This window comes from Thermobia domestica, chromosome 6 (genome assembly GCF_964235325.1).
Source record: "Thermobia domestica chromosome 6, izTheDome1.hap1.1, whole genome shotgun sequence".
Classification (NCBI taxonomy): Eukaryota; Metazoa; Arthropoda; class Insecta; order Zygentoma; family Lepismatidae; genus Thermobia; species Thermobia domestica.
This window is the reverse complement of record NC_137459.1, coordinates 160,138,146-160,150,301: the sequence shown is the minus strand read 5'-3', so window position 1 is coordinate 160,150,301 and position 12,156 is coordinate 160,138,146. Positions and strand designations below refer to the sequence as shown.

The 12,156-nt window shown below is 40.3% G+C and overlaps 2 protein-coding genes across 2 annotated transcripts in view; one reads left to right on the top strand and one right to left on the bottom strand.

Annotated features, from left to right (window-relative positions):
- The window catches only part of Slob (Slowpoke binding protein), an 823,759-nt gene that overhangs the window by 703,341 nt on the left and 108,262 nt on the right, over window positions 1–12,156 (bottom strand). The gene's annotated exons all lie outside the window — the stretch shown is intronic.
- On the top strand, window positions 7,128–7,433 carry LOC145687352 (histone-lysine N-methyltransferase SETMAR-like). Its single transcript, XM_081760808.1, has one exon. It carries the CDS (start codon window positions 7,128–7,130, stop codon window positions 7,431–7,433), a length of 306 nt encoding a protein of 101 aa, XP_081616934.1.

Here is a 12,156-nt window from a genome sequence, read left to right as displayed (position 1 = left end):
GTGTCCTACACTCGTCATGATATGAGTTCGCTTATTAATCCTTTTATTATTTCAATAAAAGCTCAAAATTGCCAACCATGCAAATATAAAATTGAATATACATACGTGTGTATGATATACTTTGCATTACAACTACTTCTGAAAAACAAACTTTTTTTTTTTTAATTAGGATGTCAAAATTACAAACTTCAAAATGATCTGCAACTATTTTGTAAAACATAAAATTGCTTTTCAAAGTCAGAAACATGATTCTAATTTTGAGTCGCAATGATTAAAAAATTTGACATTTTAGGAAAATCAGAGTGAAAACATAAAATGTTTAATGCATTAATTTTAACTTACTTTAATAATAAATAAAAATATTATAGGATTTTACCATTTAATATTTCTTCACATTCCATAGATGTTTGCAGCATTCCTTGCGTAGCGAAAATTTTCAAATTTCATACTTTATTTCATTTAAAAAGATCTAAAGCAAATTAATAACAAACTCTTATTTTAGAAAAAAGAAAGAAAACAAACGATTATCATACAACAGACAATAGCGATTTTATGTCGAGTGCATGCTAACAAAGGGCGTTTAAAAAGTTTTGCACAAAGGACCATAACTTTTTAATAGTTGCACTTGAACTAGGACCATGAGATTTTGTGTGTGTGTATCTGTGCCCTTTATACTGAAGTTGTGTGGCGAATTTTCTTTCTCTCTTTAGATATACGGCACAATTGAGAAGGAAATAAAAAGCCGCATCCAACGATCGGCCTGTACAAGACTGGTGGAGTTCTAGGTCAAAAGTGCGCAAACAATAACAGCGATGAGCAAGAACAGAGAATGCAAATACAGCGTGTACAAAACCGGCGTATGAACAAAAACCGCGCACAGACAAAAGCAGCGCATGCAAATACAGCGCAGGCAAAAACAAAGGATGGACAAAAACCGCACATGTAGAAAAACAGCACATGCAAATGTACAAATGTATAAATGTACAAATGTACAAAAAAGCATGTACAAAAAACTTTCCTCAACTGGGATAGCATTCAATTCTCTCGAATGGACTCGCGCTCACTCGGGATCGCTCTCACTAATTCTAAGTGAGCTCGCATTTCCTCTGACTCGGCCTCACTAAGGCTCGCGGTCACTTCTCACAAATGGGCTCGCGATCACTTACCTCAATTGAGCTCGCGCTCCCGATCACTTACCTCGACGGTTCTCGCAATCACTGGCACTCGTGATCACTTGAGCTCGCGCTCATCTCTCTCGACTGGGCTAATATTCACTCAGGCTTGCATTCACTCGAGCTTTCACTCACTCGAGCTTGCATTCACTCAGGCTCATGCTCACTTCTCTCAACTGAGCTCACACTCACTCGGACTCGCACTAACTTCCTCAACTCGGCTCGCGATCACTTCCCCAAACTGAATTGCTGCCACACAGGCTCGCACTCAATTCTATCAAGTAAGCCTGCGCTCACTAATCCTAAGTGGACTCGCGTTCATTCGGACTACAGCTCACGTCTCTCAACTAAACTCGCGCTCACTTTTCTCAACTGGGATAGCATTCAATTCTCTCGAATGCACTCGCGCTCACTCGGGCTCGCTCTCACTAATTCTAAGTGGGCTCGCATTTACTAGAACGCGGGCTCACTAAGGCTCGCAGTCACTTCTCATAACTGGGCTCGCACTCATTCAGGCTCGCGATCACTTACCTCAATTGGGCTCGCGCTCCCGATCACTTACCTCGACTGTTCTCGCAACCACAGGCGCTCGCGATCACTTGGGATCACGCTCACACCTCTTGACTGGGCTCACGGTCACTCGGGCTCGCATTCACTTCTCTAGACCGGACAAACTCTTATTGGGACTTGCGCTGAATTATTGAGCCCTAGTATCCCGGCTGAGCGAGAGTGCCGAGCTCGAGAGCTTCAGGCTCGCCAGTTTGGACACCTATAACAAAAACAGCGCATGCATGGCGCGCAATGCACATCCTTTACCAAAGCAAACATTAAGGCAATAGTTGCGAGACTAATCTAGTAAAGCACACTAGCTCTTGCGCTGAACCCGATTTTTGGCTATATCGCGCTAACTTTTAGTATTTCAAACTTTAGTATGGACTTTATCTTACTGCTGATTACTACCAGTCAGGATTATACTAAGTCACGCATTATGTAAAATGGAACAAATAGAGCATCTAAAATGTCAATGCGAAGAAACAAACACACCAGTACATCACGTATTATGATAAACATTACTGGAAAAACGGCTAGTGGAAAGAGATTAAATAAAACGGAAAGAAATAAACGAAATTATAGCTAATGAAGACTACTATAGGATATTAAACAAAATAACAAATGACTAATCAGAATTAAGAAGAGAAAGATATACCGGGTGTTCAGAAAACAACTTTGCAGTGCCATGTTCTTGTATGCTAAGTGATGACTGATTGTCAATTAATAATACAACATTTTCCATTGTTTAACGTATTTGAACCATATTTGACCATGTATTTCTATTTGTTCACGGGTCTAGATTGATTCAAGACCAACATCTTGTGTGGCATCATTGGGATAAACGTCAAAATGCTTAGGATTGAACAAAGAGTGTTTCTTCTGGAGCATGTGTTTCGCAATGGAGACAATTTTACCTCAGCAGTAGAAGCTGCATTTGCATCAAAGTTCCCAGGAGTGAAGATGCATAACCGCAATGTTGTACGGAACCTCATTACCAGGTGTAGAAATACCAGAAGCGTTCATAATGTTCCAAAACCAGGTAAGCCACCCACAGCCACATCCGCAGAGAAGGTGACGGAGGTGTAAGACGTGATGCTGCACAGTCCAAAGACATTGGTTAGACGACTAGTTCAGCAGTCCCACGTGTCCGTGGATTTCGCTCACAAGATTCTCCGGAAGTCACTTTCCACGTATCCGTACAAAATTTCTGTCGTGCATGAATCGTGCATGAACTGAGAGCCACCGATCGCCCGGTGCGTGTGAACTTTTGAAACTGGTTCCTCTCCTTCTTGCAGGACAATGGTTCGGGAGATTCTTGACAAAACGTTTTTCACGGATGAGGTATGGTTTCACCTCTCCGGTTACATGAATAGCCAGAATAGTTGAGTATGAAGTACGGAAAATCCTCATGAATTTCATGTGTCCCCACTGCATGGTCAAAAAGTTGGTGTTTGGTGCGCCGTGACTCGTAAACGCATCATTGAAAACATCTTCTTTCAGGACATCATAAATGCAGAACGGAGCCCTTCCCAGGTGAACTGAATTAAAACGAAATTGAGAATACCTGGTTCCAACAGGATAGGGCGATTGCACATACCACACGCAAGCAATGAGATTTTTACAGGACATCTTCAGTGACCGCATCATCTCTCAAGGACTCTGGCCTCCGCGTTCACCCGAATTGACTCCAATGGATTACTTTCTATGGGGTACGTTGAAGGGTAAGGCATATGAAGGCAATCCGCACACCACACAAAACTCCAAGGTGAACTGACACGTCAAATCGCAACATCACTCCCGATGTTCTGTACAAAGTCCTCAAGAACATTCATTAAGTATGCAACTGTGTCTTGAAGGGCAAGGCGATAACTTCCATCATATCTTATAACTTCCATGACATTAAAGTTTAGCTTCGAGTTAATTTCATTTGTTTAAAGTGGTTTATGGAAAATAAAATACGGCAAGTTACGAACTGCATAGTTACTTTCTGAACACCCTGTACTGGGACAAATGATTAAAATTGTAAACAAAACGGAAAAAAACACCGCAATAGGAATGATGTTTATAATAGTGTAGCTGAATGAATGAAAGAGTGGCTGTGAATCTTTCTGGACCGGAGGACTCCCCCAGGAACGTCGTTACCCCGCGTGTCCCAGAAAAAAAATGTATGAGTGGACTCGATATATCCAAGGGTAAAATCGGATACGAACTCCGGATACATCGACAGAGCGGTGCGGTTCGTTGCTTTTTTCGTGTGTTTCGGAAACGGTGTCGGAAAGTGTGTTTTGTGTAAATAGTAAATTTATAAATACATTTAATGAAAAAAATGTCTGCGAACGGAAGCAAAATCCATTATCCGCATTACCGTATTCATATGACGTGCGGATCCCACAAGGAACAGACATGAATATGTCCTCCGGAATGCGAATCAAACTTAGGCTATTCGATAAATATAACAAAGCTATGTGCATGCACAAATGTTTGGTGCCATGGACAACGGAGAAAGTCCCTGGGGCCCATTAACTCTCTTAGCATAACAAAAATCGTAGGATCGCTGTGAAAAAGCTATTGCATCAACACTGAATATTGAAAAGTCATGCTTTATAGTTCATTCTCTTCAGCATGAAACAAGTTCTCCAGAGGTGCTATGTATTTACACCCATAATATATTTGAACACTTAAAATTGGGGTAATGTCGGGAAAAATTCTCTAAAAAAAAATGGCTCAACCTGGAGTGGTCCCAAAAGCACACAATCCAAATGTATCTTGAAAAATGCTATTGGGGTTAAAAATTAGTGTACCAAGTTCGTTTTGATAGACGGAATAGATATGAAGGTAAAGGTTGTACACCAATGCGCTATGTATATAAAAAACGAAATGATGACTTGACCTATAAAGAGAACGCAACATAAAAAGTATAAACGCAATACTACTTATTGAAATATAAGAAATCGTACAATATTTGCTTTGGGAAAGGATGTCTATTGCGGCCCATGGATGCACTGTTTTTCTCATAGGTGTCCAAACTCGCAAGACTGACGCTCGTCAGCTCCGAGCCCCAACGAGATAAGTCAGCGCGAGTCCGAGTGAGCTTGATCCCAGTCGAGAGAAGCGAGTGCGAGCCCAAGTGAGCACAATCCCAGTTTGGGGAAGTGAGCGCGAAATCAATTGAGAGAAGTGAGCGTGAGCCCAAGTCAGCACGAACCCAGTCGATAGAAGAGAACGCTAGCCCAGTTAAGAACAGTGAGTGCAAGCACGAATGAGTGCGAGCCCAAGTGAGTGAGAGCCCAGTCGAGAGAGGTGAGCATGAGCCCAAGTGATAGCGAACACGAGTGATTGCGAGAACAGTCGAGGGAAGTGATCGCGAGCCCGAATGAGCGCGAGCCCAGTTTGAAGAAGTGAGTTTGAACGCGATCGAAGCCTGTGCAAAATGTCCATGCGCTGTATTTGCCTGCTCTGCTTTTGTCTGTGAGCGGTTTCTGTCCATGCGCTGTTTTTGTATGTGCGTGTCTTCTGTCCACGCGCTGTTTTTGTTCACGCTGTATTTGCATGCACTATTTTTGTCTGTGCGCGGTTTTATTCATGCACTGTTTTTGTCCACGCTGTATTTGCATGCGCTGTTTTTGTTTGTGCGCGCTTTTTGTCCATGCGCTGTTTTAGTTCATTCTGTATTTACATGCGCTGTTTTTGTTCACGGGCAATTTTCGTCATTGCGGTGTTTCGACCGGATACCGACCGGTGGTTACTCTGCATTCGACACAAATTGCTTCTTGTATATGGGGATGAGACGGTGGACCACACTAATATCCAGTAATGGATACAAAGTTCCACAGTAGTGACTTCAGTCTACTAACCAAACACGGCCAAACAGACCATCAACTGCAGTGAACAACGTTAACAAAGACCACATTTACAAATGTGTAACCACACGACAGCTTTCTGTAGCGACTTAACTATCTGTGCGTAGAATTTCTAACATTAATACACTCTTTAGGTTACAGAAAACTCTGTGCCCGTTGGATGCCACACCTGCTCACAAGCGACTAGAAACAAATCCAATCTGTCAAACACTCATAGCAGACAATCAGAAGTATAGGGTGGGAAGTGGTTCCTCTACCCTCTTACAGTACGAATGTAGCCCAGTCAGATATCTTTCTGTTTGGTTACTTGAAGGATCACCTTCATAATAGGCAGTTTTCCAGTGACCAAGAACTCATTGTTTGTGTGAAACAGTGCCGTAATAATCATTGTTCAGGGTTTAACCAAAGGGCATTTACGGCATCCAAACAACATTGGGCTAAATGTGTCACAGCGGATGAAGGATACATTGAGTAAAACGTGTATGTACACAAAGAACACGCGTACGTCCACATAAAATTCCATGGCTCTAGTTGAATAATTAACGAGGTTATGGCCCATTATGCAAAACTTTTTTGGACGCCCTTTGCACAACAATGCATAAAGACAAAGCGGACTAACTAATCAGAAGCTACTATTTTGATTAATATATTCATTTTATTTCCTTTATATAATTATTTTAATTCCGCCTTTTTTGATTTGAATGAAACGCAAGTATAATCTGTGTAGAACGTACTTGTGATGACGTGTTTTTATGATTTATACCTGGTTATATTGACTGTTTGTCAAGGCAACATGGTTAATTCTACGATATCATTTTCGTCTAACGAAAGCAAAAATAAAGAAAGATGAGCCATATACCAGTCGATAGATTCAATGAACAAAATTATATAGGGGACTTCAAATCCTCATGCGTACTTTCCAAGAAATTGACTAAAAATAAGTTTATTTTTGTAGATCCAAAAATGTATGCCGTAGCGATATTCATGGTACCTGTTAAAAGATGCAACTAATCCTGAAGTCCAGTCTCATGAAGATTTTAATTATAACAACAGTACACAGAGTATGGCTAATAAGATACAGCACAATGTACATCGAGCTAAACAAAATAAGACGCATGAGTTTTTGAGAAAATATGACTTGTATGTTGCTCGTTGCCAATTACAAGGTAATCAAAAAAACTTCTTACCGTTTTTAACTTCCCATTAATTATGCGCTCACAGAGAATAAACGAAATGACGCACGTGCCAGTCAATCGATCGGGAGCTACTCTGACCATTCATCTTCAATAGTACATGCACGTTGCACACACAGCAATCATAGCTCGTCAAGTGTCGAAGAGAAATAGACATATCAACGCAGCTTCTTCGTGTGCGTTTCTTGCAGGACTTTAAATTTGACCTGCCAGCTGCTGCATGAAGTCGCCGCATATGCCAGTCATTTGGGGAGAATGCAATGGACAAATGAGCCGCCAGGCATTGGTTCTAGAAATTCTGTTCTTGTGATGTGAGCCTTTAGGATGAACCTCGCAATAGACGATTATATATGTTGGATGACGAGGACCTGAAAGCGTCCATCGAGGAGAACAGTGTTCTAACATGTGATGAACTTGCAGAAATGTTCTATGTTTCCCCTCCAACAGTCAGATTGCATCTACATGGGATAACGAAGTCAAATATATTAAGCAAGTTGGTACTCCACACATTATCAGCAGACAACAAGGAACGAGTGACAGCAAGTTTGTCCTTGCTCACTCGGCACATGAACATACCCATCTTTGATCGCTTGCTCACTGGTGATGAAAAGTGGGTCCTCTATTACGCTTCCAAGAGCACCAGACATTGGACATGACCCTGTTTCACACACTTCAAGACTACCTCTGCACCCACGAAAGGTTATACTGTCTGTATGGTGGAATTGTCGGCAAATGGTGCATTGTGAGCTCCTTGGTCAGACCATGACTGCTGACCTCTACTCTATAAGTTGCAAAGGGTATGGTGTTCCTGTACGACAATGCCAAGCCACGTGTAGCAAAGAGAACCTGGGAGACCCTTCAGCAACTTGGCAGGGAGACACTGTGGTACACAATATTCAGCAGCTCTGGTGCTAACCAATTACCACCTGTTCCATACCCTCGACCAGTACCCCCGTGGAAGATTGTTCGTAAATGAAGGGGACCGGGGGGAAGGCACTTACAGACATTTTCTTGGATTCACGCCAAGTTTTACCACCAGGGTATTGTGCAGCTTCAAGAACGTTGGCAAAGGTGTTGGATGCTGATGGAGATTACATCGAAACCGAAAGGCACGTACCGTTTACTGTATTACTCTTGATTTAACACTGCTCTAGAATGGCAAGAACTTTTTTGATTGTCTTGTATAATCCATAATCTTTATAATGGTGGAAGAAATTGTTTATTTAATTATGCACTTTATATGTAAAAATATATGGTATGATACCATATTGTATCTGTAGTTTTTCTCTTAGCAGTGACACATATACCCCTAACAGGACAAGATGTGCTAGGCATGTGCCATTTAGGTGTCCCAGCTACTTTTTAGGTACCCGATACTTGGCACATATGATATTCATGTGCTAAGTATGTACTTCAGCTACCTAAGTTTTATGTACTTGTTACACCTAATTGATATTTGAAACTGTGTACCACAAATATAGCACTTATATACCTGTCTCAGTTGCACACTCTCACAGTCATTTGTTTTCATGTCGTCACTTGGGACATATATCTGTCATGTTCTAGGTACGCCCTTTAGGTACATACTGTTTCAGATACCCTAAGAGCACAAAATGTATTAGGCATGCGCCATTTAGGTGTTCTAAATTCATCTCTCACATTTGATGCATTTATTGCTTCTTTTTCTAAGCGATTGTGTACTAGAAGCAACTAACGCATCAACTTTATTAGGTGGCAACTCTCGCCGATCATTTGAAAGTGAATATGGAAGAACCATGAAATAAAGTAAATAGACACTCGTCATTTTGTTATAAAATTACATGGAGAGCAGATTTTATCTGATCTCAAACGGTTATCGTCGAATATACGCGGTAAAAGGAGCACTCTGATTAGCCAAATTCAAAAGACCTCAACAATTTCTCTCTCTACAAGCGATGTTCTCTTCATTGCCTCCGTGGCCATGTCGGAAGAGCACGCGGCTAGTAATCCGAAGGTTGATTGTTCTAGTTCACCGTGGCGTACATTTTTTTTACTTTTTAATGTGTTTTTTAGACTCACCTTAATGTAAACGTTACGCATATAGGAGATTTAACGTATTTTGGGGGAGTAATTTTGTGGTTCATTGACGCTTACGGTATGGGGAACATACCTAGAACATACTAGACACGTTCCCAAGGTACATGTCAAGCATGCGCCTAGGGGCGGAGATAGACTGTGACTATCACTTGTCATCCATGTGATTTCTTTCTCAGAGGTACAAAAAGCACATACTGGACACATTCCCATGTACCTGTGGGAACATGATAGGCATATGACTGCTATGTAATTGTGCTGTTAAGGACAGTAACACGATGGTCGTAAGAGAGACACACTTATTCCTAACATTGACATATACGTTCATAAGTGTAATATACATAACAATTGTAATTACGGGCTATCATTGTCTATATTTTTTCCAATTCTTACTTCTTTCTTGTAGATCTTTCTTTTTCATTATTTTACACAATTCAATATGTTAGTAGTTGGACACTCTGAAACCTTTTAAATACAAAAGTAAGTAACAAATTCTCAATGGATATATAAAATAGAGACAGTCTCAGCAAGAGTTCGTACTTTTCTCTTCATGAAAGATGGATATATATTTCCAACATAAATGTTGGTGCCATAACTCAGATTTGGCACTTCCAAAGACGATAGATATCCAATGGCTTCACTGTAAGTATCCTTTAATTGAGTTTTCTTTCTTTCTTTCTTATTTTCTTTCTTTGGTTTCCACTCCAGTGGCGGAATTGATCCGATAAGTGTGAGAGTAATGGAAACAAAGAACACAATAGACAGCGCTTTCAAGATCTTCAGTTTAGTCACTAACAGACACAAGCCCACAGGAAAATGTTGGCAACTTTCTAGGTAGGGAGACATTTATTAAATTTACTGCCAAGCCATAATGGTTACTGAAATTTAATAATGCTCAGGAAATTTAAGAACGAATGGAAACAAACTGATAAAGAACTATCATATTTTTACAAAAACATGTCTATTTCGTTTGCATATTTGGTTGTAGTTATTTTCTGGAAACTCTTCTAGCTATTTCATGAAGCTTAGCGTCCCTATTCACCATCGAGATTATACGATGCGTGGACATACAACTTACGGTAGAATCCAAATCACTCTAATTTATTCAAATTTGTTTTAATGCTCTTTCACTGGGAATCAAATCTCGGACCATGATCAAATCCGGGGCTACTAGACCAGCTGCAAGGACATTTCTGGAACTAAAGAGTATCTCAAAAAGTACACCGGAATACTCATTATTTTATTTACTGTTGTTGGCAACATTATTTTTGCATGTTTTGTTATCAGTAATCATTGAGGTTATGTTTTGATATTGTACTTTTGTGGAATACAGTGTTTGTGGAATACTGTCATCGAAAGATACTGTACGGAACAGCTAGTGTAGATTGTAAAAACTCACTACAAGAATGGTGAAAGTTTCGCGGAAACTGTTCGGATATTCCGTACGATTCTTGGACATAACAATACACCAAATGAATCCACTGTTCATAGGCTGATAAAGAAATTTGAACAAACTGGTTCAACAGTAGGCATCAAAAGCCCTGGACGGCTAGCCGGAGTGAGGCAGATGTTTTCTGTTACTGTGAGTCCAGGAAAATCATATCGCCGTGGTGCTCAAGAAATGCGCATTAGTCCAGCAACAATTCACTGAATCTTAACGAAATTTTGCACTTACACTCATACAGAGTTCGTTTAACACGAGAACTTAAACCAGCGGACAATGCAAAACGACGGAAAATTGCGCAGTTGATCCTGGAAATGGAACGAGAGAGACATGGTTTCGCAAAGCGCATCATTTTCTCAGACGAAGTTCACTTCCATTTAAACTGCTGTTTGAATACGCCGAATATTTTGAGATATCAGAGAAACCAAGAGCGCTTCACGAGCATCCTCAGTGAGTTACGGCTTGGTGTGGAATTTAGACTGGATTCTTAGTCGGTCCTTACTTCTTTGAAGATGAACAAGGAAGGGCTCTCATGGAGAATGAAGTTCGTTGTCGTGCGATGCTCACTGTTTTCCTTTGGTCCCGTTTGGGTCAAATGAACATCTACAATTTATGGTTCCAACAAGACGACGAAACCTGCCACACTTCAGGAGACACAACCGATCTGATACATGAAAATTCCTGCATCTCGTTACAAGGGGACCAAACCTATCCACCTCGGTCTTGTCACTACCAGGCATTGTATAGGTTTGTTACTTAGAAAGGACTAATTTGTACAGTCGAAAATATACGGAAATCATGTGTGTCCTCCGTCAGTACGTACATGATACAGAAAATCATGGTTATGTACTTAGATAAACATTAGCTGGTTGTGTACCGACACTAAACAATCCCATTCTTGTGTTTGATTTGGATATTCCTTATGCCGGAAATAAGCATACGAGGAAAAGAATTGGAAGCATAGCAACATCAAGTAAATCAATATGAAACATATGCACGAAAATAAGGAGTACGTACGCATTATGTAGACTGATCTGGACCGAATGCAGTGCAGAAAATTTGCAACAGAATCCAGATTGCAGGTCTCCTGTTGCGGCAGGAGCAACGCCAAAGAAGAAGCCTGTAGCCGTTATCTACGTATTTTCCATCTAAATGCGCTCAATTTTTCTCTCCGTGTTAATAGCTCTATGGCCTGTGAAACCCCGAGGGTCAATGCCGTATTCGAAGAAATTCTCAATTATTGACTTCCGTCCTTAGTCAAGTGGATCCAGTTTAAGCTTTTTATTCATGTTTCTGCTAGATCTATCTTAATATTGTCCTCTCATCTGCCCCTAGGTCTTCCTAATAATCTTTTTCCGATTGAACGTTCAGTTAAAAATTGGTTTGTGTTCCTACTTTCTTGCATTTTGACATCACTTACCCACTTCACTTAAAATAATAACAATGTTAGGTAAACGATATAAATGGTGGATTTCCTCGTTATGAAGTTTCCGCCATTCTTCATTTGCTTTCCTCTTGGGTTCGAATATTTATCTCAGGATTATATTATCAAATACTTTCAGTCTCTGTTCTTTTTTCAAAGTAAGCGACCACGATTAGAAACCATACAGCACAACAAACATATTTCAAACATAATTATCGTTTAACCCTTTCACCACCTTGCCCTATAAATACGACAATGATTTTAAACCTTCTTTTTTCTTAAATTTTAGTTTCACATACTAATATTGATCCTGTCGTATCTTTGAAGGTTTCTCTTTTAGTATTCGGAAGTTTCGACAACAATTATACAAAATTGTATTTGTTGTAATGCATACTTTGAAGGTGTGTTTCATTAAAAAATGAAATCGAAGACGTGCTCC